Here is a 27,189-nt window from a genome sequence, read left to right as displayed (position 1 = left end):
TTCACATCATGTTACTGCATCCGCATAAAAATATCACCGTCTTGATTCAGCAAGGGCTCTGTCAAATGGTAAGTGCAGCGCGGCTACAGTATCTTTGACAGCTGCGAGTAAGGGATGCCGCAGGGCACTACTACTTCCCTTATTCGTAGGTTCAAAGATCTTAATGGTACCTATCAACGGCACACGATGGCTACCACATTACCATGCGCACGAGTGCAGCAAGCGTCGATTTTATCGTCCGCTGTCGAGTCGTTTCGACCATGGTGTTCTGCAACGAGCCCGAGTGAGCACCCGAATTTCAAGTGCAAGTCTCCACAATACTTGCACACCAACACATCTATTTCAGTCTGCTCTCTCACCTGGCGCAAATTACCACAGTGAATACCGTTTATGGTAAATGATCAGTCACCGTGAGTGCTTCCTCTGCAGCTTTACTCGCTAGCGCCGTAGGCAATATAACCGTTCTCACGCCGGCTTCTCTTCTCTTCTCTTCTCTTCTGCACCGTCTAAGCATCAAATCCCCAGTATCCCTTTAGACTCCAACGACGCCATGGCGTAAGTAGATACCATCTTCCGACAGCGTTGAAATAGCCTAGCTAACGAGAACAGTCCTACCCGTCCTACCACGCCTCCTGGCATGAAGGAGTATGCCCGTCCTAGACCTATTCAGCCTCGTCCTTCTCCGTTCATTCCGGGTTCTAGCTGCCCCAGGAATGGTATGATCATGGGCTCAGGGTTGGCTACCGTGCCACCCTCCCCGAGTATGCCGGTTCCGGGCTTTGACGCACTCACCATGGCCCCCGTACCTGGTCCTGCTTTCTCTACTCGCAACGACAGAGACGGAAAGGAAGATCGTAAGCCCAACTCACGCACTGGAGCGGGTGTCAAGAAGCTGCAGCCTAGGAAGAAGACGTCTAGTGACGCGATTGCCAAACTCGTCGATATCGCTAAGTCTGGAAAGTCCGCGCAGACGTTCCGTTTCATGGACTTACCCGGAGGTATGTAGCCTTCGCAATCCTCAGGCAAATCCAACGGTCAGCTAATCTTGAGTAGAACTTCGCAATGAAGTGTACAAGCACGTGTTCAACAACCCCAAGCAGGCTCTACTGGTCCACCGCCCTCGCCTTGCTACTCTGCGTCCTCGCACACGCGTCGATCGTGGTCGTACTCTCGCATCTGACATCGTTGAACAGGAGCAAGACGAGGAGATTCCGACTGCCTACAAGACAACTCGTGGCTCAGCCAAGCCAAAGGGCCCCTCGCGCGAGACCAACCGTCCGTTCTGGGGTCTGACCCAGGTGTGCCAGCAACTCCGCAAGGAATTCCACCCGATCTATATGTCCAAACAGGAGATTGGCATGGACCTTACCGAGATTGTCCAGTATCTGAAGACATTCTACCCCACTGCTCCCGAGGAGCTCGACAAGCTTGCGACACCTGGAGAGCGGAAAGTTGAAGCGCCATTCGTCGGTAACATTACCATCGCAGTCGGTGACAAGCCCAACGACATAGAGCGATCGAAAGAAGGTGTCGAGGTTGTACATCTTCTGGACATCTGGGCGAACAGCTTCAAGATCGAGACGGGCTTTGGTCGCTACCTCAAGGCCAACTACGTTCCACAGATTGATGGAGAAGCTAAGGATCTCTACCGTCTCTTTGGTCGTCGAGTTCTGAGGGACCAATCATGCTCTGCTATGAACAATCTTTGGCGTACCATCTTGCGCACGCGTGCTCTTGCATCCGTCCGACTCCACCGCAAGCCTCCTGTCGTTGCAAATGTTATGCGTACTACTGGCCTCCCTGCTCTCGCCCCGCCCGTGGAGGTCAAACCGTACATTCATATCGTCTTCAAGGAGGAGTTCGCCGAGCATTGGATGAAGGCATATAATTCTTTCATCCCTTACAAAATCGAATGGCTTATGGCTCGCGGTTTTGACAGCATGGAGCACTTCGACGTCAAGGTCGGCGTGGAGCAACACGGTCCCAAGCGATGCGGTACCAACTGAGCAGTCTCGTCGAGTTTGTCCGGCGCTTGCAAAGTATCATCGACATGCATTTGTCGCAGTCGCTATCTTGAGTCGGATCGTGAGGCACGAAAAAGCCATTTGGGAGTTGACTGATTTTCCTGAACCGGGGTGTTGGCTTGACTCCATACAGAATGGGTCATCTACGAGGTAAAATATCATGGCATATCTGCACCTAGGGATTAAGTTTGAGGGCGTGTCTCAGGTATCGTATGTCACGCCTTTCTATTAATATAGCTTATCTCGAATTGATAGTCTACATACGAGTTAGTCTCATATTTACTTTTCTTGCTCCCCCGATACTTTGTGATTGTGTACCCTTGTTAGCAGTACGTTTCGCAACTTCCTAGGTAACCGTATCCGGAGAATGGGACAGGTTGCTTTTTGCCCTGAATTTCGCGCGGAGGCCGTTTGCGGCATGTGATGAGGCCACGAGAGAAGCCACGCGACGTTGACGGGACCGAGTAGATACCGAAGTTCAACTCTTCTTCGATTCTCGTGAATGCAGAGTACACATGATCGGTGTACATGTACATGTATGCATGTCGTGCTGTCTGTCTGTCGCAGTACAGGTGTATTTACGTCACACTCGCTTACGACAGAAGTGCCAAAGTTAGAAACATGACGCTCCACGCCACTTTTCATCATGCACCTATCGCTGCACGCACCTGCATCAACGCGTCTCGTTCCCACAACCCGCAAACCCCAAACAACAATCTTGTACCTCCTTTATGCCCCTGAAGGCGGTTGCTCGATGCGAATTTTACCCTGCATCCGCTAACGAGGCAGGCACCGTTTGATGGCAACGACGGGCGCGTCGGCTTGAGCTGAGAAAGGCCGGACGTGCTCGCACTATGCGATGCTTTTGCCGTGAGCTACTGCTCGCTGAGACATCTGACATGCAAGACGTGCCGCTTGTCCCTTGAACTGATGCTTTGATGGCACACGCGTATCCCAGCAGTTTGTGGCACTGTGAGGTCATCGACATGGATCCGGCCCAGTTGCAGCAAACCTCACACAGGACCAGAGCTCTAGCCCCTCTTGCTGGTCGCTGATTGATTCGACTGATATTTTGGATGCAATCGCGGCGTCTTGTGCCTTTTCCCTTATGTCGTTCACGTGTCACCTAGCTAACAACTTCGACGACACTTTTTGCTGCCACGCCAATTCTGACCCAGATTCCTCCTCGGATCCAGCTGCAGATATGTCGCGACCACAGAGCATGCCCGATTTCACGGCATTGATGGAATCATCGACGTCACTCTTCGAATCGTCACGATCGATGGAGAAGCGTATTCATAGTCGGCGCCAGACGTCACCAGAGCGAAGAGCTACGCATGGGCGCACGAGGCCTAGCATCTCGCTTGCCGCTGGCTTGATGATGAACATTGATAGCCCGTTGGCGACGGGTTCGCTTTCTCCACGCCGGACAAGTTCGAGTCGATTTGTAGAACGAAAAAGACCAGATATGGAAGACGGCGAGAGTCTGTTCTATGCCTACGCGCTCAGAGTACGCCATCTCAATGGCACCTGCCATATGCGACAGTTCGGACAACAACGGCATACTAACATTTGCTGCAGAGCGATTACCCTTCGTCGCCCCCTTATATCCTCACCTTCGCCTCGGCCGCTGTCTGCTCGCAATGGTGGGCGCTCGTCCAGACTGAATACACGTCGTCATCCCGGCCCAGTCCACAGTTCTTTGTTGTAAAGAGTGAGGACATGGAGCTCATACAAGACGACGCCAAGTTCTTTCATCTCCGCGACAAGTGGTTCTATACATCACAAGACAGTCCAACATGTCCTCCCATCGTTCTGCCGTTGCAACATCCTACTGGCATCCCTGCTATTGCGCCACCACAGCCAGCTGAAGAGAAGGCGAACACACCAGCTCTAGATAGTCTAGCTGAGAGTCTGGCCAGGCTGGCACAAACAGTAGAGAGCAATGCCGAGCACGTTCGTGCGCTTTCAGTCGCGCAGTCTACTGGCCTTCAGGCAATGCAGGAAATCAACGAGTCAAACAGTATCCAGATCAAGGCCATTTCAGAATCTCAGATCAAGCTCCAAGCGTTGGTCGACCAGAACGCGTCGCACTACATTGCCCTCTCAAACAAATCATTCCAGTCGCAAGAACAGAGCCGACAAGCTCAGGAACAAACATGCAAGTCGCAACAGCAGACCCAAGACATCCTCCAGACCACGGTAGCCCAGCTGCAGACTCTCTCAAGGAACCAAGCCGAACTCTCGCAGACATGCCAAGGCTTGTTGCACAGCATCGAGAATATCAGCATTTGCGTCTCACAGTTCACTTCCAATGCCATATCAGATACCGCAAGTAGCAACTCGCTATGCACTACCTCCTCCGGTCCTGTTGGTAGTCCCATCAGACCTGGGCCGAGAAAGCTAAACCGCAGAGTCAAAGGCGTCTGGTACGAATATGACAATATGCCTGCCCCGAGCGAGACATCGAGGCGGAGAGTGGACTCTGGAAGTATGCTCACTCCGCCGAAGAGTCCGACCATGTACAAGCATGTATGACGGTGCGAAGATTCTGGGTAACATCACTGGCTGATGTCACCTTTTTTTGTTTGTTGTACGAACGAAGCGCGGCGCTCGGTGCGGATCCGGGTATGGGATTCTGTCAGTTTTTCAGGATTCTCATTGCCTTCGTCGTCTCGCTACCTGGTGCATCCGCGCCTGAATGTTTGGAACATATATATTATTGCGCCGTTGGCGATTAGGGAAAAGCATCGCGAGGGATATACTGTATATTATGTTACGTATGTCGTAGATACAAATAGCGGTACATATAAATACTTGGTCACGCGGTTTGCGCGGCGAATGAATGAAGCTGTACGGAAGTTGAGACTGTCATGTCTGTAAAAATGCCATCATCTCATGTAGTGCGTGTCCACAATGTGCTTTCGAGAGCTGATGAGCCCCGGATAAGGGCGGTATCAGCCACACAATGCGACGTACTACTACTGCGCATACGCAAGTGTGGAAAAGCTCGATAGAGCTCTTGTCAAGATTACGGAATCGACGGTGCTTCAGTTTGGTACGCCAAGATGTGTACCAGCCTTTCAATATTGCCTTGTGAAAATCTGCTACTTAGCGTTAACATCACATATAGATTTCGTCTCCTTTTATTTCATTATAAAGTTTCCGCGACTTGAGCAAGGGCGAGCTGTATAGACGTCACTTATATGTACCTTCACTGCTGCGGCTGTTTCAGCTTGAACTGTGTTCACGTGATAGGAGTAGTACTTGTAGTGGAGGCAATACCAGCCTGCCTTGTGTTTATTACTACAAAGCACGTGGGCATGTATTAGGATGCGCGAACGTTCGATGCTTGAATGGGGCATCACGGTTTCCACCTGTGTTTATCAAAGGGTTAGACCCGCTTGGCTACGGTAGCTGCCTCGCCGGTGGAATTGCGGGGTATCGCAGAACCGACGGTCTGTATTCATCCGTGCTCATGCATCTTCACGTTCGTTCATTATTTTATACGACTTTACATACAGCCCGGATTTGAGTCTTCGCTCCTCCCCCATGCGTATCGTTTCCGCCGTATCGATAATTGAAGTTGGGATGCATCCTCGGTACTTGCCCGGAACTCTTCGCAACCTCCACAATTTCCACATGCTTGTTTCAAAACAGATGTGATCTTTCCGCCAATAACATGACTCTTGCATACACATCAGAACTATTGAGGCCGGCAAGCGCCCTGTTCCTGGATAAGGGCGTCGGGGATAGGGACCAACGCACATGGCGATTTACGTCCTACTATATACGGCATAGTCAGGCAATCTAAGTGCGCAGTTCGCTCGACTTTAGTATAGCCAAGCGGACACTTCATTAAATGTCCGGAAGTCAGAAGGTATCATGGTGGTGTGCTAGTATCAATGCAGGTGTACCAGCGCAGGACACTCGGAGCATTCGACTACCGCCCATAAAGTAGGATGGATCCCGCCTCTGCATTCACATCACAGGGCTATTGGGACTTTGTCTGCTCAACCTTCCCTCCAGTCTTTCCTAGCCGTCACAGGCAGTCGCTGGCTTAAGATGCGATTTCTCGCGACTTTCACGGCTTTTCTCCTAGCCCCGGCTGCCGTCTTCGCAGCTTGGGGCTACACTGACGACGGCAAGAATTATGTCATCGATACAGGCGCAAATCTTGTTGTCAAGGTCAGCAAGACCAACGCGGATATGACATCCATCAAGTACCGCGGCGTAGAGTACAACGGTCAGAATGGCAAGAACTCGCACGTCGAATCTGGACTTGCACCAGGCACTGTTACCATCAAGCAGTACACTTCTCCGGCCAACATCATCAAAGTCACCATGAAGGTGGGAACACTCGTACATACGCTTATCTTCCGCTATGGCAACCCGAACGTGTACATCTTCATGAACAAGAAGGACTCCAGCATCACTGTGTCTCGATACATTCTTCGTATACCTGGCGGCATCTTCAAAAACAACGTCAACGAAGACACCGACTGGGTCCCTGATGGCGCAGCGGCTATTGAATCAGGTGATATCAATGGTCTCAATGGGCAAACTTGGTCCAAGCACTACTCTGGCAAGAAGTACGGTCGGACCATCGACTACGACTATGTCGGCTACACCAACGCGAATGTTGGCATGTATCTAATCCGGTCCGACCATGAGAAGGCTTCAGGCGGACCTTTTTTCAGGAGCTTGATCAGACGTGGTGGAAGTGGCGGCCCAGATCTATACGATATCTACCATTACAACATGGGTACGTTTTTCTTCACATAAAATCCATGCATGTTACTAACGTAACTCAGGTCACACTGATATTATGCGACTCGGACTTCAAGGCCCCTCTGTGCTTCATTTCACCGACAACGGCGCTGCGCCCAACAACAACCTTTTCGCACGGAAGGCTGACTGGGGGTGGCTCGACTCTCTCGAAATTGATGGTTGGGTACCAGCTAGCCGCCGTGGTGCTGTAGCGGGTGTCGGCCTTGCTAACATGAAGAGCGGATTCCAGTATGTCGTTGGTTTGAAGAGTGCCCAGGCGCAGTACTGGACCATAGCGACTGGTGCCTGGAGAATCGACAAAGTTCTACCAGGAGACTACACCTTGACTGTGTACAAAGGCGTAAGTCAACACATACGTCGGAGTGCTTTGTAAAACGTGCTAATTCCATCGTGTAGGAACTTGAAGTTCATACTAGCACAGTTACTATCACTGCGGGCGGAACAGCGACGCGAAACACCATTACATGCAGCGATCCCGCCGACACCGCTGTCATCTGGCGTATTGGTGACTGGGATGGAACCCCCAAGGGCTTTTTGAACTTCGGAGACACGCCTATGAAGCCGACTTACATGCATCCATCCGACTCACGCCTTGCTAAATGGGACGCTGGAAACTATATCATCGGCACAAGCACTGCATCTGGATTCCCCGGCTATATGTGGAAGGACATCAATAACGACCACCTTGTCTACTTCCGTCTCACCGATGCACAGCTAGCCAAGGGTGCTAAGATCAGGATCGGCGTCACTGAGGGAATGGCCGGAGGACGACCAAGTATCTCTGTAGGCAGCTGGAGCGCTCCTTTGCAGGGCGACAAGGGCCAGGGCGATACCAGGAGTTTGACCGTGGGAACTTACCGAGGCAACAACTACATCTACGAGTACAATATCCCAGCAAGTGCTTGGGTGCAGAGCACGAGAGAGTATCAGATACTGAAGATTTCGGTCATTTCTGGGAAGACTTCAACAGGTTATCTTAGTCCCGGAGTGAGCTTCGATGCGATTGACATGCTTGGGGCTTGAGCATTGTGAAAGAACACGTGCAGAGAGCGCTAGCAGAAACCCATATCAAGGAATCCTTTAGTGCACACAGTAAATTCTATATACAATTCTCAGCTTTTACGCAACTTGTGTTCCCAAACAATGCTAGCGCGCTTGGACCAGCCACTTAATTAGCAACTTAACCCGCAACCTCACCTGCAACCTGACCCACAACCCAACCCGCAACTCTGAATCATGATTCTGAAATTCAGAGTGTTGTCTCAAGCGCGCAAGCTGTAAGTTGAAGCTTATAGTCGCAATATTGAGTTGTATATTGATTGCCAGGTCAGCTTCAGTTACAAGACGATCTCAGCCAGCTTTAGAATGTCGCCTGCATCATCAACATTGGAGTGCAAGCCATCGTCCTCGCCTTTCCGATTCATGGATCTCCCGGCTGAAATCCGCAACCAAGTGTATTCCCATTGCACCACACCTACAACACTTATCCACCATGTCGGCTCAGAAGAGCAAGACCTCGACCGTGTGAAAGAGACCCCGGAGAAGCAATACCAATTCTTTGGTCTAGCTCTTACATCTCGACAACTACGACGCGAGTTTTACCCGGTCTACATGTCAGACTCCAAGATCACAGTCAAACTCTATGACCTGCATTCATTCCTCGACACTTTCCATCGGAATGCGGATGCTAGTACTCGAGGTACCTTGATAGTTGGCTTGGACGAGGACATAGCACCGGTTGATATCTTCCCGCTTCTCCGTCTGAGCAAGAAGGCATTCGGCTTCTCTTGCAAATTCTGCTCTGAATACTACAGTAAGTTGCAAAACCGCCCTCACCCTTTGTGCAAGCGACGATTTGAAAAGACCCTTGTCGATCTGGGGTCCCTTGCTAAGCTCCGCCAATCATGAGAATCTGATATGCGCTAGTCCCTAGACGGCTAGCTCACGATCACAGCCTACGGTTGTATGTAAAACGGATCTAGTACTTAGGCTGCCTCGCTGGGTGGCTGGTGACTGCGGGGCTGTAGCACTTCTCAGCCGCTCAGCCTCGTAGCTATCCTGCACAGCCCCAGTCGAACTCTCCTTTATGCCGCTCTTCGTACGCCAGGTCACCCTCTCTGGCCTTTCAGATCGTCTCTAACGGCTGTATCTTAACTATTTCCGTGGTGACTGCTGTCCACGAATCCTTCCCCAGACTTCGGACGCCAGGAAACGCCCCTCTGTTCTATTAGCCCTGTTCACTGTTCCGCTTTATATATATGCAAAAAACAGACCATTCAGAACTTAGCACTTTACCGTCTATACTGGCTGCTCGAACAATGACTCAGCCTACCGTGCCACGAACGTGAGGTTGTCGGTTCAACACGCCCTAGAGTGACTGCTAAACCTTGCTGCTCTAGCAACAATCTTTGGGCCTACGCAGCAACAGAGCTACCCGACAATGTTAAGCGAAACATAAACTTCAACCGCCCCGATAAGCTCAACATCCTCGCCGAACTGCACGCTACTGCCGAACACTCGAGACAAAGATCTGTAGAGTCTCGATGGAAATACGCTCGCAAGAACGGAGAGGTGGTCATAGTTAGGGACGTGCTCGGAAAGATCATTCGGTGGGTTGATACGTTTAAGCAGGTTGGCGATGCTGCTGTTCAGTATGACCCAGGACATGCTTCGCTTCCTTGGGCAGGGATCCGTTTTCTCTTGCAAGTCAGTTGCACCATAGAACTCAGGAAAGAGACTGCTGACCTATCTGCAGGTTGCGGTCAACGACATCGCCAAATATGGGTCGGTAGTGGAAGACCTTGCTCGGGTAGCCGAGCTGATTTGTCGCTTCGCGCTTATTAAACAACTGTATCTTCAGGGCACATCAAAGGAAGCCAAAGCGCTGGAATTGGCTGTGGTGAAGCTATACGCACGCACTTTAGTCTTCCTGTCTACGGCAAAGCAGTATCTCGAACAGGGAACCGCAAGTACGTATATAGTTTCTATGACGGAAACATTAATTAACACTCCGCCAGAGCGTATAGCGAAGAGTGCATTCCTCACCGAGTCGGATCTTGGTTTGGGTCTGAACGAGATACAGGTAGCAGAGAAGGACGTGGATCGATGCATGGCTTTGGTCGATAAAATGGGTCCGTATCAGCACTTAGTCAGCCTCTAACAGCACTAACGTCTTTTGCAGACAACACTGAGAACTATGCAAAGTTAATAGGCATTCTAGCACGTATTGACATGCCTTTGCGCAGAATGGATGACGGTCTGAACAACATCCATGATGATCTTCAAGGTAAGGAGACCTACGAGCTAATTAGACCATGACTGACTGTCTGAAGCGTCCAAGCGAACGAGAATCGTTCAGTGGCTCTCACCTGAGCCGTATATACAGCATCACAAGCAGAACATGCAGGGTGTTCTAACGGGAACTGGGCAGTGGCTTCTGGCTGACCCTATCTTCAAGAGATGGAAAGACGACAGCGCATCCTCAATCCTCTGGCTCCATGGCATTCCTGGATCTGGCAAAAGCAAACTTGTGTAAGTGTATTGTATACCTAGTTCCAATCTAATAGTTTCTGAGATGCTCAGCTCGGTGGTGATAGAGGAGGCTGTGGCGCGTTACAAAGCCGGCGATAGCCCACAGCCGGTCTTCTTCTACTGCTCGCGGAACCCAGCAGACACAGATGTCAATGAGCAAGCTGAGCGAGCTCAGCCAATTGGCTTGCTCAGCCAATTGAGCGGAGGCCAGCAGCTCGCTCGGCTCGCTCGGATTGGCTGAAACAGGGCTGTCAGCTCGCTCGGCTTGATGGGCTCAGTCCCGATTAGGAAAGTTATATAGAAACCTTGGTGTTGAGTTTCTCAGCTAATATCCCACTTATGTACACCGTATTTCGCGTCCATCTCCTCATCGCTGATAGCCTCCTTTACAGGCACCTCACCACTGCCAAATCCAGCTCTTATCCATCGTCGATCGCACTGTATTGCTGCTAGAAGTTGCGGAGAAATGCTGCGCCGACGGGGCTCGAGGAGGTCACCCAGCTCGCTGAATAAGCGCTCACACTCACAGCTTGAGCCTGGGATTGATAGCATGTCGATAGCAAATTTGCTAAGGCTGGGGTAGCGATCGCGGAGTCCTACCCAGTATTTTATAGGGTCGACGCCCTCGCTAGCGATCGGTTCGCTGCGTTTCCAAGCCTCATATTCATCCTCCTCGTTCTCCGTAAGCCCTGCAGGCTCAATAAAGCTGTTGATAGCGTCGTCTATATCATTGTGCCTGACTTTGGGGCGTAAGCGCGGCTTCGGTAAGCTTTTGTACTCCGCCCACAAATGTTGAAACTTGCGGTTGCTGCTCTCTAGCCAATCAGGCTTATCCGCCCACGCTGCGTCAAGGTAGCTTTTGTAGCGAGGATGAAGGATTGTAGCAGCATAGTAAGCTGGCGAGAGGTCGAGCTTGTTGTAGTACTCGCGGGCTTTAACTAGGGCAGCGCGGAGGTTGATAGCAAGGTGGTCTTCGGGTGACTCTGTATGCTCATCGTGAATGACGTCTTCATAGCTTTGCAAGCGGTCCTCATAGACTCCAAGTAAGTATTCAAATACTGGAATAACCTCAGCGATTGCTCCAAAAGCACCGCTTTTGCCGCGGCCTTCAAGCCGTTTTGTAGCTTGTTTCAGTGGCCTGAGCACATCAATATACTCAGCAATCACCTGCCAGTCATGGGCATTGATCCCATCAGACCTCATCCAATCCGGCGCTGCAGGCAGCTTGTTGTTACGACTTCGGGCGTACGCGTCTTCAGTTTCAATCTTCTGAATATGGTAGTTGGCGTACCCATTAACCGCTAATTGCAACTCAACAGCGCGCTCAAAACACGAAACGTAAGAGTTCCAGCGAGTAACAACTGGCTTGACGGGCTCCTTGATTTTGTGCTGTTCTGTTGGCGCGTTGACAGGCTGGTCCCTAATAGCGAGCTTCTGATACTTCTCAAAAAGAGCGTACTGTTGTGGTGTTTTGATGTAGTTGATAACCGCGAGAAGCACTCCTAATGGTCCATCGCCTCGCCAAGTAGCCATGTTCTCAGCTTCGTTCACGCGCTCAGTCTCCTCGTTGTCGTAGGACTCTTTCTCCTCACCCCAGAGTAGCATCTGGCCAATGAGATTAAGCGTATGAGGACCGCAGCGAAGGCGACGCTCAGTAGCGCTGAAGCCCATCTGCAAGGCGAGAGTGTTGATCGTGGTGTTGTTGTTATGTGCGTTGTCGAGGACGAAGTAACCGAGCTTGCCCACAGTGATTTCGAACTGCTTGAATATTGCCATCACGACCTCAGCCATAGCCTCGCCGGTGTGGGCACCTGTCAGTTGTGGGAGCGCAATAGGCAAGTCCCTGAGCTCGCCAGAGCTATCAACGTAGTGGGCGACGATACCTAAGTAACCGCGCTTGCCACCTTTTGTCGTCCATCCGTCAAAGCTTATATGGACTTTGCTCATTGATTCTGAAAGGCTTGCGACAACCTTTAGTAACAGGTAGTTGTACAGGCGTATAACGTATCGTGAGACGCTGTTATAAGATGCCCACAGGGCTCGTTCTGCCTCTACGCTAGCTAATTGTATCATATTGCGAAAAGACGATGATTCGAATTGTGAGAGTGGGAGGTTGTTTTCGACGAGCCAGGTGACGGCCGCAAGCCTAAACTCTTGTATATTGAAGTTGGTAAGCTCGTTGGCAACAGCCTGAGAGCAGCCCTTCTGAAGGGCGCGTTCGAGGAGAGTTTCTTTCCGAGGAGCGACGGTAGTGCGCTTACTTGGAGGCTTCAAGCCATGACCTTTCTTGTCTTCTCCGAGATGACGTGCTGGCGCTGATGGAGACTGCGAGACGTCATGTATGCCACGGCCAACAGTAGTGAACTTGTGCTTATAGCAATAGTGGCAGATCCACGTGACTTTTGCGACGTTGCTGCGCAAGGCGATGCGATAGCCATGGCTGTATACCCAGCTTGCTCGGTTCGAAAGTGATGTGGGCGGCTTGCAGTGCTTTGGGTAGCGACTCCAATTAAAGCCGTCGTATTTGTCCTCTACCCATACGAAACCCTCGTCGACAGCCTCGCTAGCTGCTCCTGAAGCTGCAACAGTGGCATGCTCGCTGCCCTCAGGTGGTGGGATGATTGTCTCTTCGGCGCGCGACTCTCGGAGGGTCGCTTCAAAATTTGGTGCTTGTGGCGCGGCGACGAGAGCTTGACGCGGCGACAGCGGTGGAGGAGGTGGAGATGGTGAGAATGGCCGAGTATCGACTAGCACAGGTTGGCTGGCAGTCCCGCGATGACGCGCTGCGACTCTAGGGCGCTTCGAAGTTGTCGCGATTTCTAGAGCATTAACGCGTGTTCTTTTTGCTGGCATTATAGCAACGGCGAGGTAGATAATAGCTGCAAATAGAGACGCGTTGATGGAGTATAGGTGAGTGTGGTGGGTGATAAGTAGTAAGTGAAGTGTCGCAGAAGGAGAATATTGTTGCCAGGCCGTTAGCCGGAAATTTAGTAGCTTATTTGCTAGAAATATAGCAAAAAAGAGTGTATTTTAGGTTATAACTAGGTTTCGAACTTACGCACTACACCTAAAAATCATCGTGAGATTGCCCCTCCACCAAGTCCTTCAGCCCCAAGTTTCCAACCGCCCCATCCAACCAAGCTAAGCAAGCTGACTGAGCGAGCGCCTATCCCTAAGCTCGCTCGGCTTGCAAGCGCGCACTGCGCGCTCAGCTCATTCGGCTTGGTCAAAACGTCCAAGCCGAGCGAGCTGAGCGAGCCGGCTCGCTCGTTGACAAGTATGCCAGCAGAGCTTACGCGTTCTGAACCGCAAGCAATACTTGCCAGTCTTGCGAGACAGCTATCGTGCCTTGAGCCTGGAAAGCCTCTACTTGAACCTAGCGTCAGCCTCTACAGAGAAAAGGAAGCGGAAGGGTTTGCGTCTGGGCCGCTCCAGATGGACGAAACCCTCAATCTTGTCCTACAGCTCATCGCGCAGTATCCATTAACGACCATTGTGATTGATGCCATGGATGAATGCGACCCCCAGAAACGACATGAGTTGCTTAAAGCTCTGGAGAAGATCCTCCAAAACTCGTCTAGCCTCGTTAAGATATTTGTATCAAGTCGAAACGACCAAGATATCGTCTTGCGTTTGCGAAATTATCCGAACCTCGAGATTGATTCCCGGAGAAATTGTGATGATATCGCGCGGTTCGTAAACGAACAAGTAGAGGAACTTGTTCAAGACGGAAGGCTGTTATCGTACAGCGACTCCGAGACAGAGATGAAGAAGCTCATCGTAGGCAAGGTGATTGAGGGTGCTGCTGGAATGTACGTTGAAGACCACGGTCAGAGTGACAATATTGACCCTGATGTGTAGGTTTCGTTGGGCAAGCATGCAGCTGCAGTACCTCTGCTCGTTTGAGCTGGACGATGACATCAAGAGCAGCCTCGGTCGACTTCCGCCTGACCTGAATACTCTCTATGACGAACTTTACGAGATGCTTTCTACGAAGCCAGGTCGAGTCCAGGTAGCAGTATTCAAGAATACTCTTTGCTGGCTTTTGTGCGCTCGGAAAACATTGAGTACTGAAGAACTCCTGTGTGCAGTTTCAATAGATTCCGAGTCGGGAAGTAGCGTGAAGGTACCGTCGAAGGATCTCGTGTTAAAGATTTGCAACAATTTCATCGTCTTCGATCCGCAGCTAGACACATTTCGTTTTGCACATCTCTCCGTCCGAGAATACCTGGAGCAGAGGCCTGAATACGGTAGTACAACGACAAACGCTCTAGCAGCAGAGATGTGTCTCTGGATTGTGCTGTCCGCTAGCTCCAACATTGCTACCGAGAAATTGCTGCTCCAGCTGGGCTACTCTGCGAATGCTTTACCGAAGGCCTTTGAACAGATATGCACATATGCGGATATCTACTGGCCTGAGCATTGTAAGTCAGCAGAAGAGCAAAGACGCTCCGGAAAGCTGAAAAAGATGTTACAACACATGTTATCAGGTTTTGGCGGCTCGGGCTCCATTATCGCGCTATGGAACAAGCGGCTACGGAAGCATTTAGCAGAGTATGACTACTGGGATGTGAAAATGCCACTAGAGGACACATTCCCGAGGGTAGACTCAGAAACGTGTATTGGTATATTCGTCTCGTGCGCTTTCGATTTTGAGGAATTAATAGGGGCTAAAGTCGAAGATTCAGCAGAAGCAAAGGATTCTCTGAACCGGAACAACCGGAGCCCTCTACACATTGCAACGACGAACGGAAGTTGTGCAAGCGTAGCAAAACTGCTGATGATGGACCAGCCTCGTGTAGAAACCACGCAAGAAGTGGTGGTCGCAGCTGCAAGGAGCTACCGCAACGGCAAGGAAATCATGACACTGCTTCTCGACAAGCGCAGCAACGAGGTCCAGATCACGCAAGAAGTGGTCGTCGCAGCTGCAGGGAACGAATATAACGGCAAGGAAATCATAACACTACTTCTCGACAAGCGCGGAGACGAGGTCCAGATCACGCAAGAAGTGGTCGTCGCAGCTGCAGGGAACTACGGCAACGGCAAGGAAGTCATGACACTACTTCTCAACAAGCGCGGAGACGAGGTCCAGATCACGCAAGAAGTGGTCGTCGCAGCTGTAGGGAACGAATACAACAGCAAGGAAATCATAACACTGCTTCTCAACAAGCGCGGAGACGAGGTCCAGATCACGCAAGAAGTGGTCGTCGCAGCTGCAGGGAACAACCGCAAGGAAGTCATGACACTGCTTCTCGACAAGCGCGGAGACGAGGTCCAGATCACACAAGAAGTGGTCGTCGCAGCTGCAGGGAACAACGGCAAGGAAATCATAACACTGCTTCTCGACAAGCGCGGAGACAAGGTCCAGATCACGCAAGAGATAGTAGTGTCTATTGCGCAGAGTTTTGATGCGAAAGTCATGACACTACTTCTCAAAAAGCGCGGAGACGAGGTCCAGATCACGCAAGAAGTGGTCGTTGCAGCTGCAGGGAACGAAGACGGTGGGGGGGTCGTCAAATACCTGCATCAAATAGCAGCCATCGACATAACGGATGCTGTGATTCAGTCGGCAGCGACCAGCGGTCAGGAAAGCACTCTTCGTCTTTTCGATCACTGGGCTAAGACTAGTATCGTGAAAAAAACTTGGTTTGACATCGCAGGTCTTTGCGCTGCTGCGAAGAAAGGAGACGGAGAGGCTGTCCTCAAATTCACTCAACAAGGTGTTCCTCCAGATGAACGAGACACTAGAAGAGTAACTCCGCTGTGGCATGCAGCCGCTCGCGGTCATACAGGCACCGTCCGTGCTCTTCTAGAGACAAACGCTGTGAATGTAAATGCAGCAAGCGTTAGCAAACTCACGCCGCTCTTCTGGCCTGCCGCTCATGGTTATGTAGAAGTAGTCAAATTACTTCTTGATTATGGAGCGCAACAGAGCTATGAGGACAAGGATGGCCGGTCTCCGCTTACTATTGCACGTATCTATGGACAAACCAAAGTGGTGGAGATTCTTGAAACCAAGAATGTCCGAAACCTGTCTGTAGGAGCATGAGAACAACTATGTTGGGGTGGGGTGAAGACTAATGCGCGAGAGTGATTTATATGTATGTAACGTACTTTAGTATATGAACAGGTTCCGCGCATATGCTTACGTGCAGTAGGTGACCGTATTAAAAGGAGAGCGAGCATGGCCCAGCGTTGATGGTGCCAACATATGCAGGGAGGACGGCTAAGCCGCACCGGCCAAAGGGTTGCACCAAAGGCGATATTTTCTGGATACGCAGCTCTGCTAGTCTTCATCCCTGATGAACTCCTCACAGCCGTCACAACGTCTTCACGGCCTTAACGATTGCAGTGGTCATGCAAGGGGCTACAGTCCTTTGCAAAACCGCCCTCACTGTCAGACCCCTGTGAGCCTAGGATATTCCTTGCCAGTATCAGCCAATCATAGAGTACTGAAATCCTGTGCCTTAAAGTGAGCTTACAACCATAAGGCACTATTATATGTAAAACAGATCTAATGCAATAATCACTATAGGCTTAGTACAGAGCAACGGCTCTTCCTTAGGTATATAGTCCTGTCGGGACATGCGCGTACAGCCAGCCCGGCGAGTTTTTCCGGGCCGGAAGCTTGGACCACTAGGTAGACCAAGCTTCCCGCTTAGCTCGCAACCTGTACATATGGAGATCTCTCCACCCAGCTCTTGCTCACTACTAATCAAATACTATACACTTTGTTCGTTGCAACGACTGCTAGTATTCGACACCTTTGCCGTGTCAACAAGTCCTATTGCTGTAAAGCAATAGGTCTATATATCTAGACGTCATCTATAACCGAACTCCCCAAACCGACTCGATATACCGACCCCCTATACCGAACAGCTCTAGCACATGCTGTCACCAGCACACTCACGAGCAAACTACCGATAAGGCACTAGTTGTATAATCTACGATTGTTGTAATAGATCCAATATACATGCCTACACCACCGAACGCCCTCCCTCCCGAACGCCCCAAACCGACTCGATATACCGACCCACTATACCGAACAGCTCTAGCACCTGCTGTAGTTCACCAGCACATTCACGAGCAAACTATCGACAAGGCAGTAGATGTATAGATCTACTATGATTGTAAATAGATCCCTGTATACAATTGCCTACACCACCGAACGCCCTACCTACCGAACCCCCCAAACCGACTCGTTATACCGACCTCATATACCGACAAAACCAATAGAGAGAGCTACTCTATAAAACTAATAAAAAAACTACTTTCTTACTATAAGAGCTCGCTGCTACATCTCTTTCTGTCTACCACACTGCTCTTCAGCACTAGCGCCTACTCTAGATCTACTCTAGAATAGGAGTACGCAAAACTGTCAGATAATAGCACTGTTGAAGATGAGAGCGTACAGACGCTGGGTTAGACTAGCGCGACCCGGCATCTGAGAGAGCCAATCGGATCACAGGAAGGCTTGGCACCCCCCAGGTGTGCCCACAACCGTAGACAGAACCAAAAACACAATCAATAATCAATATCATCACGATCATTACCCATTTCATCAGTATTCCAGATAAGAGTGAATATCTGACAATTAAGAGTCTCACTACCTTTACCTACTTACCAAAATGACCACATTTACCACCCGCGACGCGACCGTGACTTTACGCGACCAGTCAGACTACACCGGATGGATGCTGCAACTACAAGCGCGTTGCGTAGCGCACAATATTTGGGATAAGATTAACCCAAAATCTACCACTCAGCCCCTACGGGAGCCAAAAGACATTAGAATCCCAGTATTCGCTAACTACCAAGCAGCTGCTGGCATTGGAGAACCAGAGCGCCTAAGCGAGCTGTCTAGCAGCGGGCAAAAGGCATTCAAAGAAGATCTTGAGTACTATCGTATGTCGATGGAGCAGTACAAGAGCGACCGACACCGGTACGAAAAGGAGCAATCGAGCTTCCAACATATCATGACCTTGATTCAATCAAGCGTGTCACCACACCTACTACGCACATGCTGTCTCCCAGACAAGACATTACGCGAGTGGATTGCCAACCTACAACTGACCGTTGGGGTTGATGACGAGACTGAGAAAGACCGAGCACGCGAGCGCTATCTTGCGGCCCTACGGCCCATGAGAAGCGCGGCGCAATGGGACACGTGGCTGGCTGAGTATGACCAAGCCGCAACCCACGCGGAGACGTACAATGTCCCCGAGCTATCCCAGCTTAGCACAACAACAAAAGACTTCCTGGCAGCCGTCAATAAAACTGCACCCATATGGGCCACCAATTTTCAGGATAATGGTCGTGGGGCAGTAGGCATGAGCCGGAAGGAGATGATGAAACGGTTCCGAGAGCATATGATGATAAACCATCCCCTTAGATCAGGGAAGCACAAAGCAGCTATGGCAGCTTACGATGGACCATATGGATCAACTCTTGCTGGCGGTGAATACGACCAGGAGCTATCAGGGACGCCTCATAGTTCGAAATCCGCGCCATCGACAAAAATGAAACCGGGGCAGACCCCGCTAACAACGTACCGGGACGTCCTCGTAAACAACGCCGAACTGGGGCAGACCCCAATACCAACGTACAAGCTGGAAGCACAAAGTCCACGCTTAAGAGATCTTCAGAACAAGACTCTTTCACCACTGCTGGAGTACAATGCCAAGCATGTGGACAACATCATAGCATCAGAACATGCTTTTATCTCTACCCAGAGACTGCCCCAGAATGGTGGCAACCTAATGAGACAATAAGCGAGCTCATTAAGTTCAGACGCATACATGATTCATCGTTTCAAGGGCTAATCCGCGGACAAAGCAGACCCCGTACTCGCACACCAGTGCTGAAGCAATCACATACACCGACCCCAGATCTCTCTCAGTCACCAATCGAATGACTAGAAGGCCGAAAGATTACGGACGTAGACGCCGCGCTCACTACCATCGCACGGAGTGGGACAGCCGAGCACACGTACCCTCTCGCACGATCATTCATTCTCGATTCAGGAGCGACGTGCCACATCACAAACAATCCAGATCGGATATACAACTACCGCCCGTCATCATTAGGAGACTACATATGGGCTGGTAGTATAAAGATTTGGATACGGGGATACGGGACCACAGACATCACGCTGCAACATCAGCATGGGACAACAAAGCTAGTGCTGCGAGATGTGGCAATCTGCCCAGAGATCGTATGCAATCTAGTGTCCTTCCGACTGCTACGGCAGAGAGGAATCTGGTGGGATACCAAATCAAACCCAACTAACCTACGAGGACCAGACGATCAAGTTATTGGCAACCTCTCAGAAACCTTTGGCCAGTGGGTATTAGAGTACAGTCCTCTACCCCAGGCATTTGTCCATACAAGAGCCATCACAACACGCACGCAGAGAGGACCAAAGAAGGCTTCAGCGATGCTATGGCACAAGAGACTCGGCCACCCAGGACCAGCAGCAATCGAGCATCTCGTGCAGCAGTCTGAGGGGGTGCGAGTTCAAGGGGTGACGACAGTACAATGCGACTCCTGCGGAAGAGCCAAGTCCAAGAGACAGATACGACGCCTACCACGAACAAACGACGAAGGCCCAGGAGAGCGACTTGCTATCGACTTCCATACATACGAAGTCCAGGCGATCACAAAAGAGAAGAGCCAAATGCTCATTACCGATCGTTTCTCAGGCCTCCAATGGGACCTATACTTTACCGACAACCGGACAGCCAAGTCCATTATCCGGCTGCTCACAACTTTCTTCTTATTTATGAAGAACCATTACAACATATCCGTTAAGACCATAGAGTCTGACAACGAGATCACAACTGTTAAGCCAGATGTCGAGCGATGGCTGGCAACACAGGGCATCAGAGTCGAGCCCTCAGCCCCAGACACACAGGCACAAAACGGTGGAGCCGAGCGCTCAGGGGGTGTAAACAAGGAGAAGGCACGCGCAATGCGACTTGACGCCAATCTCTCTTGGAACTGTGGCCAGAAATCACTCGAGCCGCAGTCTATCTCTACAACAGAACCCCAAACTACAACAATCACTGGAAGACACCATACGAAGTCTTCTTCACACGAGTAGCTTTCAGCAACGGAATAGTCACATCTCTCCGAAAACCAAACCTCACTCACCTTAAGGCATATGGCTGCAAAGCTTTCGCCATGACAGACGACACCCACAGAGGGAAGTCGCGCCTACAACGCCTCGACCCAAAGGCATGGATCGGATACCTAGTCGGATACCGGTCATCAAACATCTACCGAATCTGGATACCGTCACTCGCCAAAGTGATGAGCACTAGAGACGTCGTCTTCGACGAACAGTCAATTTTCGATGGCAAAACCGAAGACCTAATGGACAACCTCATGCACAATACGCTAGAAGAAATCGCGACACACGTGAGGACCATTGAGCTGCCAACACCAGCGCAGCAACCAGAGACGGAGTCCTTCTATGAGGACAGTCCACCGGAGGAGTCACTCGCTCAGGACAGCGAGGGCGACCAGCCAGGATACTATCAAGGGAGAAAAATCCGGGACAGCTACCCGACACCTCCGGCGACACCGCCACCCGCAGCGTTGCTCGCGCGGCTAATGGCAGGAGCATCGCTAGATGAGAAGGATCGACAAGGAACCCCTAAGACTGCCCCATGGGCAGCAGCGTTCATGGCGGGTACCCAGGCCGGAAAGGTTGGAGAATACAGAGGAGTAGCTATGGACAAGGCTGCGATTGTGAGAATGCTCGCCAAAGGCTTGAAGCCCCATCGCAGCCAGCTACCACCTCTGCCAACATGCCGAACTAAGCTTGAGGACCACCCAATGGGAGAACTATTCAAAGAAGCAGAACAGTCCCATCTAGCAAGCCACTATCAAATGAACTCATGGACAGAGTTCCCCATAAAGAAAATCAAGCAAACAGGACAACAAATCCTGGGCTGCATGTGGGTATACACCTACAAACTTGACAAGCATCACCGACTACTCAAGTGCAAGGCACGACTAGTCGTCCGCGGTGATCAGCAGCGAAACATCACATCGCAAGACACCTACGCGGCAACACTCGCAAGCCGGTCGTTCCGAATGCTAACCGCAATTGCGGCAAAGTACGACCTAGAGCTCAAACAGTACGACGTGGCAAACGCCTTCGTGCATGCGACAATAGACCGAGAAGTATTCATGAGAATGCCACGCGGCCATCAGAAGCCAGGCACTATACTTAAGCTCAACAAGGCATTGTATGGACTGCGCATATCCCCGCTCCTCTGGCAGAAAGAGTTCACAGGCACTCTCAAAGAACTCGGGTTCCAGGAAGTACCGCACGAACCCTGCTGTCTCATCAAAGACGGCATCATTATCTTCTTCTACGTGGACGACATCATACTCGCATACCACAAAGACATGGAGCAATCCGCCCAGCAGGCAATTGCCCGCCTCCAGGACAGATACCTCTTTACTGGGGGAAACGACTTACAATGGTTCCTCGGCGTCGAGATTATCCGAGACCGAAAGGCGCGGACGATCCAGCTATCGCAGGCGGCCTACGCAGACAAGATCAGCAGACTGGCCGACCGTACCGACATTAGACACGACACGCCGATGGCGACTGCCGAACTACTACCAAGAGACGGCCTCGCCTCCCCATCAGAGATCAACAAATACCAGCGCAAGATAGGCTCGCTCCTCTTCGCAGCCGTGACCACTAGACCAGACATCGCCTTTGCGACGTCGCGGCTCGCCCGCTTTCTCTCCAACCCAGGACCGGAGCACCATGACGCTGCCGACCGAGTCCTCCAATATCTACTAGCGACAAAGCACCTCGCGCTACAACTCGGAGGAGGCGCTGGACTACAGATAGCCAGCGATGCTTCCTTTGCCGACAATACCCTAGACAGGAAGAGCTCACAGGGCTACGCGATCAAGCTCTTCAATGGACTCATCGCATGGAAAGCTAACAAACAAGACACTGTCACAACATCAACGACAGAAGCCGAGCTCCTCGCTCTATCTCAAGTAGCCAAGGAAGCTCTATTCCTGTCCCGTCTCCTCAAGGAGCTGAATATCCAGCTTGACACCCCTAGTATCACTATTCAATGCGACAACAAACAGACTATTCGCCTAGTCACCGAGGAGGTCTCAAAGCTTCAAACCAAACTCAGACATGTCGACATACACAATCACTGGATCAGACAGGAGGTGTCGACAGGCCGGATCTCCGTAGAGTACATACCTACCGCGGATATGATCGCCGACGGTCTCACCAAATCATTGCCACCAAACAAATGGCCAGAATTCCTAGAACAACTAGGACTAGTCCCCGCTAAGGAAATCCTGGCGAGAAACTCGGCACCGCTCGAAGAAATTCAAGAGAAACTTGAAAATCTCGTGGTAAGCCTTGAGTAGGACTAAGTGCCCAGCTTGCAAGCGTGAAGAGCGTCCAAGCTGAAGGGGTGTGTCAGATAATAGCACTGTTGAAGATGAGAGCGTACAGACGCTGGGTTAGACTAGCGCGACCCGGCATCTGAGAGAGCCAATCGGATCACAGGAAGGCTTGGCACCCCCCAGGTGTGCCCACAACCGTAGACAGAACCAAAAACACAATCAATAATCAATATCATCACGATCATTACCCATTTCATCAGTATTCCAGATAAGAGTGAATATCTGACAAAAACATTCCCCAAATTGTACTACCCTAAAGAAACCACATACAGAAAACACCTATATAGAACGGCCTAGGCCAAAGTCTTGCATAGTCTCTGACTGAAAAGGACTCTAAATGGAACAATAACAATAATAATAATAATATAGGTGTTGGTAGGGCTGTAGCACTAGTGCTGAAAGGAAATAACGATAACTAGTAATGCATTCTGTTCGGTGATGGTTCTGATTTTTTTCGTGTGAAGGGGAACTATGGAAGAGCTAGATATAGGAGGTCTGGTCTGAGCGCTGCTCGGACGCCGCGATCAGTGCGCCTGCTCGCGTGACCGAGATTAGTGCGGCCGATCGCGTGGCTGAGATATCGTTGATATCTGTGATCCGACATCGCCTCATAATATTCAAGGCATCAATTTGGTAAAGGATTTTGTGACCCAACGACTCTCCAGGAGGCGCATTTTACAGTTGTTATAGTTGAAGGTCTATCACGTATTCATCTCAATGAAAACGTTTATCTATACATTATGCATGATTCACAGAAAACGGACCATCCGGTGTCCCGCAGGCCCAAAATAACAACTCCCTATTCCGTAGAACGTGTACCATGTCTTCAACTCTACTCATCACCCCTCTCTTCTATGCCCAAGTGGAACCCTGCCCCAGCACTCATATCCTCTGCAACGACTGTGCCCAGCTTTTTTGATTCTGCACCTCAGGAAACATACCACTGACAACCCTCCCTGTACTCAAATCCAGGTGCGACCCCGGAGGCAGCTGCATCGAAGGACTTAGTCTGCCAGATCCATGACCACCATGCTGAGGAGGATTTAAATGTTGTCCATGCTCACCTGGGCTAGACGTAGGGCGTTGCGGGTGCGAATTTGACCGTGCTCGGTTCTCGTCTTCTCGGGTGTAGAGGTGATGTGGACTGGGCATTGTGGCATCAGGCTGAAACGTTGATGCGCGCGGCGGTGCGTGGGATGGTGGGTTCCATTGACTTCTCCCCGTTGATCTGTCGACGTAATACCATTTTTGACTGCGAGGATCGAACTCTTGGGACCATCCGTGTGGTACCATGGGAGTGGCGGGTGGTTGAGCGTATTGACCGCCTTGTGGGGCCGGGCTTCCGGGATAGCCACCCTGTGATGATTGCTGTCTGTGGTGTGGGCCTTGGGGAGGCATTTGCTGGTACCCGTTTGCGCGGGGTGGAGATCTTCTTCCTCGTTTCTGTTGCTCGTACTTGTGGATTTGCTTGGTGATGTAGTCGTCTGCGCGTTGGATGTAGGCGTCGAAGGACATGTTGGCCATCTCTTTTGTATCGATTTCGATCGGCTTCTGTGTTGGAATAGAGTCTTGGTTATCCTGATAGCGTAATTGACCTCGTCGTGTGAACGGTTCCACCGCCACACCTGGGGGTAGGCGCCATATATAATGTACCACGATCCCTTTCCAAGCATGCGTAAGCCACATGCACTACTTCACAAAGCTTGACTAGCCGCGCCATCAATCTGCAGACGCACCGTTACCCGGGCGCCACTCTTTCGCATCTTGGTATAGCTTGTATGGCGCATGGACTTGTGTGATTGGCGTGAACCGGGGCGGTGCGGAAAGAGCGGAACTGTGGCTCACGTCATGTGGCTCACGCTTCCCGGCTAAGAGCGGCTAGCTTGCCGGTTTCCGTGGCGCATGCGAGTTTTGCGCTTTTCGCTTACCTTTCTTTTACGTTGCTCGAGCCTCCTGAAATGTACAAGATGACGCATAAAAATGCATATAAGCATTCCTTCCAATGGTCGCGGGCCTTATATGCAAGTGCCATGTAGGTTACTTCGGGTTCTTCTCGGCTCCGACTACTCTCACCAATTTACCGCCGGCCTCCCGTGTGCCACTATTCACAATTGCGCCGACAAAGAAGATATTGACCGCTTGGACGGGCCAGCTGAAGGGACGATTGGATCGAAAGATGAGATGGTTAAAGTCATGTTCACCCACTCATGAGCTTGTGGGGCTTCTGCCGGAAAGATGGTCCGGCGACCACTCATAGGATTCTAGACACGAGCAATCCTTCTGGAAAGGACTACTTTTCCTTGCTACGAGAAGGAGGGTGTATTGAATTGCAACAGGGATGCGGAGGTTTATTCGCTAGCGCTTCTGAAACGTCAGCTATTCCAAACTGTGCTTCGAGACCATTAACGACTATTTATTTCAGGCCAGGCTGATTCCAGAGATGGGGGCTAGACTGTCAACAAACCAAATTTTTACCACCCAAACAGAACCCCACACCTCAATTCAATGCAAGGCCGGTATACGCATGCTTAGAACCGTTAACGAACCTGCGATATGGTTAAAAGGCACATGTAGAAGGCTGGTGTAGGCAATGCTCGCCTTTGACAGCCCAAGGTAGCAAAGAAGCTCCGTGCATGCCTGATGTCAGGCTCATTTAAGTGTACATGTCTCTTTGACAAGCACGTACCAGAGTGTCGCGTTCGTTTGAAGGCCCGAAGTGACGCGTATGGCTCGTACGGCACATGGAACATTGACGACAACCTCGTATATGCATCCAGTTGCTATATGTGTTCGACCACATCTCTCTGGGGATGATTCGGTAGCGAGCGACCAGTTGTAAAGTTCACGAAGTCGTAGTCGTATGTGGGAAATCGCATCGGATGACTCGGTAGAACGCGCGGCTGTCTGTTGGGCCAGGCTCTACGATGACGGAACGCTTGCGGTAACCTGAGACATTTTCCGTTCGCTGGTCGGAGGTACTTGTCTACGATGCTCCGACATCGGTTGGGTAGGATACAGACGATGTGCAGCTGCAGGCGTATCATCGTCACTTCGGCTGCCGGGTGGGTAAGTTCGGTCTTGGACAATCTTGGCCTACGTCGTCAGATGCTTACCTTCACGACACCCTCTCCTTGGACCTTAAAACTTGAATACCTGGTGAGATTTTAGAACCCTTCGCATATGATTCGTATTCTATCACTGGTGTCATAGACATTTAGATCATCGGTATCGTCGATGCGTACAAAAATCGGAGAAAGAAGTTTGGATGTACTCCAGCTGCAACCTTAATGTCAACTCCAAAGAAAGCATGATTCTATGCACAATGCGCCCATATCACCAAGCTTACTTGGATCCCTTGATGAAGTCGCCGCGTAGCCACTTAGGCGCACCCTTCCTTACGAAGATCATATCCTCTTCTGTATCGAGACCAAGCGCACTAAAGAATGGCAGTGCCTCTTCGGGCACATGCGGAAGCCTGGTAACAGATATCTTACACTGCTTGATCCATGGTGTGCGACATTTGGGATTCAGCACCAGTCGCAGGCCGAAAACACTTGGCTCCTTCAACTCCACACTCTTGAACTCGTTCGATACAGCTTGCCTCCACTCCGCTTCGTAGCCAATGAAGAGCTCATTGAAGAGAGCACCACCCTTGCCAGTGAATTCAAATTCGAGCCCGTTCGTGTTGTATAGGCTCAGAAGGAGAGGGCGGATTTCGATGGGCGTGTCGTATTTACCGCGTCGCTCCACATCAGTGCGGATAGTGAGCCAGAGGGAAATCGCATTGCGGTCAAACGCGCAATTTCCAGATGACGGGTAGATCGTATCGAGGTAATCCTGAGCGTCACGGATGTGTACTGAGATCGCACGGTCTTTGAGGTACAAGTGGCGGAACTCTTGTCGTGTTTGGCGCGAAGCCTGGGTCAAGCCGTAGTATCCACGCGCTTCCCAAAAAGCATCGCTGGTCGTGGTCGTACTGCGACGGCTGACATGTTTCTCAATGAGACGCTCCTTGTTGTTGGTAATAATCGCATATATCCTGTTGCGCACCTCTAATGATGTGTAAGCTGAAAGTGAGTTAAGCCGAGGTTGCCGCGGTAGTTACCTAGCGGAAGATCGCGAAAGCCCTTGGACCTCATCTGAACAGTCGAAGGGTTGGAAGACATTGTGACACTCATTGCAAGGATATACAAGCTTTGCTGCAATGCGAAGCTTTATTAGGGCTTATAGGGATTGCGAGACTCTGTGAAGAGAGAAGCATGTTGAGAAGGGTGAAGGGCGGAGCATTGCCACACTAGCTGCAATAGGCAGGACGCAATATCGCGGCGCTAGATGATACGTAATAATATTATTGACTTTTGGCCAAACATGGCTTCCAACATAT

The 27,189-nt window shown here is 50.8% G+C and overlaps 12 protein-coding genes across 12 annotated transcripts; 9 read left to right on the top strand and 3 right to left on the bottom strand.

Moving 5' to 3' along the window:
• Positions 1-550: 550 nt before the first annotated feature.
• On the top strand, positions 551-2,006 carry PtrM4_061830 (uncharacterized protein; the record flags this gene model as incomplete). Its single annotated transcript, XM_001932918.1, has 3 exons — positions 551-555; positions 610-998; positions 1,054-2,006. The coding sequence occupies 3 exons, from the start codon at positions 551-553 to the stop codon at positions 2,004-2,006; spliced, it is 1,347 nt and encodes a 448-aa protein (XP_001932953.1).
• A 1,222-nt stretch (positions 2,007-3,228) lies between these two features.
• PtrM4_061820 (MscS-porin domain containing protein) lies at positions 3,229-4,562 on the top strand (the record flags this gene model as incomplete). Its single annotated transcript, XM_001932917.2, has 2 exons — positions 3,229-3,534; positions 3,606-4,562. The coding sequence occupies 2 exons, from the start codon at positions 3,229-3,231 to the stop codon at positions 4,560-4,562; spliced, it is 1,263 nt and encodes a 420-aa protein (XP_001932952.1).
• Positions 4,563-6,089: 1,527 nt separating this feature from the next.
• PtrM4_061810 (RhgB-N domain containing protein) lies at positions 6,090-7,838 on the top strand (the record flags this gene model as incomplete). Its single annotated transcript, XM_001932916.2, has 3 exons — positions 6,090-6,789; positions 6,839-7,155; positions 7,212-7,838. The coding sequence occupies 3 exons, from the start codon at positions 6,090-6,092 to the stop codon at positions 7,836-7,838; spliced, it is 1,644 nt and encodes a 547-aa protein (XP_001932951.2).
• Positions 7,839-8,180: 342 nt separating this feature from the next.
• On the top strand, positions 8,181-8,723 carry PtrM4_061800 (uncharacterized protein; the record flags this gene model as incomplete). The annotated part of the gene is made up of 1 exon (XM_066105565.1): positions 8,181-8,723. The coding sequence occupies one exon, from the start codon at positions 8,181-8,183 to the stop codon at positions 8,721-8,723; it is 543 nt and encodes a 180-aa protein (XP_065964192.1).
• Positions 8,724-9,133: 410 nt separating this feature from the next.
• PtrM4_061790 (uncharacterized protein) lies at positions 9,134-10,587 on the top strand (the record flags this gene model as incomplete). The annotated part of the gene is made up of 7 exons (XM_066105564.1): positions 9,134-9,159; positions 9,215-9,521; positions 9,571-9,784; positions 9,833-9,946; positions 9,997-10,101; positions 10,148-10,346; positions 10,398-10,587. The coding sequence occupies 7 exons, from the start codon at positions 9,134-9,136 to the stop codon at positions 10,585-10,587; spliced, it is 1,155 nt and encodes a 384-aa protein (XP_065964191.1).
• Positions 10,588-10,667: 80 nt separating this feature from the next.
• PtrM4_061780 (Dimer-Tnp-hAT domain containing protein) lies at positions 10,668-13,199 on the bottom strand (the record flags this gene model as incomplete). The annotated part of the gene is made up of 1 exon (XM_066105563.1): positions 10,668-13,199. The coding sequence occupies one exon, from the start codon at positions 13,197-13,199 to the stop codon at positions 10,668-10,670; it is 2,532 nt and encodes an 843-aa protein (XP_065964190.1).
• Positions 13,200-13,625: 426 nt separating this feature from the next.
• On the top strand, positions 13,626-16,395 carry PtrM4_061770 (Arp, Ankyrin repeat protein; the record flags this gene model as incomplete). The annotated part of the gene is made up of 2 exons (XM_066105562.1): positions 13,626-14,158; positions 14,208-16,395. 2 exons carry the CDS (start codon positions 13,626-13,628, stop codon positions 16,393-16,395), a joined length of 2,721 nt encoding a protein of 906 aa, XP_065964189.1.
• Positions 16,396-17,974: 1,579 nt separating this feature from the next.
• PtrM4_061760 (uncharacterized protein) lies at positions 17,975-19,117 on the top strand (the record flags this gene model as incomplete). Its single annotated transcript, XM_066105561.1, has 1 exon — positions 17,975-19,117. One exon carries the CDS (start codon positions 17,975-17,977, stop codon positions 19,115-19,117), a length of 1,143 nt encoding a protein of 380 aa, XP_065964188.1.
• Positions 19,118-19,782: 665 nt separating this feature from the next.
• On the top strand, positions 19,783-20,448 carry PtrM4_061750 (uncharacterized protein; the record flags this gene model as incomplete). Its single annotated transcript, XM_066105560.1, has 1 exon — positions 19,783-20,448. One exon carries the CDS (start codon positions 19,783-19,785, stop codon positions 20,446-20,448), a length of 666 nt encoding a protein of 221 aa, XP_065964187.1.
• Positions 20,449-20,528: 80 nt separating this feature from the next.
• PtrM4_061740 (uncharacterized protein) lies at positions 20,529-22,766 on the top strand (the record flags this gene model as incomplete). The annotated part of the gene is made up of 1 exon (XM_066105559.1): positions 20,529-22,766. The coding sequence occupies one exon, from the start codon at positions 20,529-20,531 to the stop codon at positions 22,764-22,766; it is 2,238 nt and encodes a 745-aa protein (XP_065964186.1).
• A 921-nt stretch (positions 22,767-23,687) lies between these two features.
• On the bottom strand, positions 23,688-24,320 carry PtrM4_061730 (DUF1421 multi-domain protein; the record flags this gene model as incomplete). Its single annotated transcript, XM_001932914.2, has 1 exon — positions 23,688-24,320. One exon carries the CDS (start codon positions 24,318-24,320, stop codon positions 23,688-23,690), a length of 633 nt encoding a protein of 210 aa, XP_001932949.1.
• Positions 24,321-26,147: 1,827 nt separating this feature from the next.
• PtrM4_061720 (uncharacterized protein) lies at positions 26,148-26,971 on the bottom strand (the record flags this gene model as incomplete). The annotated part of the gene is made up of 2 exons (XM_001932913.1): positions 26,148-26,857; positions 26,911-26,971. 2 exons carry the CDS (start codon positions 26,969-26,971, stop codon positions 26,148-26,150), a joined length of 771 nt encoding a protein of 256 aa, XP_001932948.1.
• Between the last annotated feature and the right edge of the window lie 218 nt (positions 26,972-27,189).

This window comes from Pyrenophora tritici-repentis, chromosome 2, assembly GCF_003171515.1.
Source record: "Pyrenophora tritici-repentis strain M4 chromosome 2, whole genome shotgun sequence".
Classification (NCBI taxonomy): Eukaryota; Fungi; Ascomycota; class Dothideomycetes; order Pleosporales; family Pleosporaceae; genus Pyrenophora; species Pyrenophora tritici-repentis.
The sequence above is the reverse complement of the archived record's forward strand: the minus strand, read 5'-3'. Positions and strand labels throughout refer to the sequence as shown.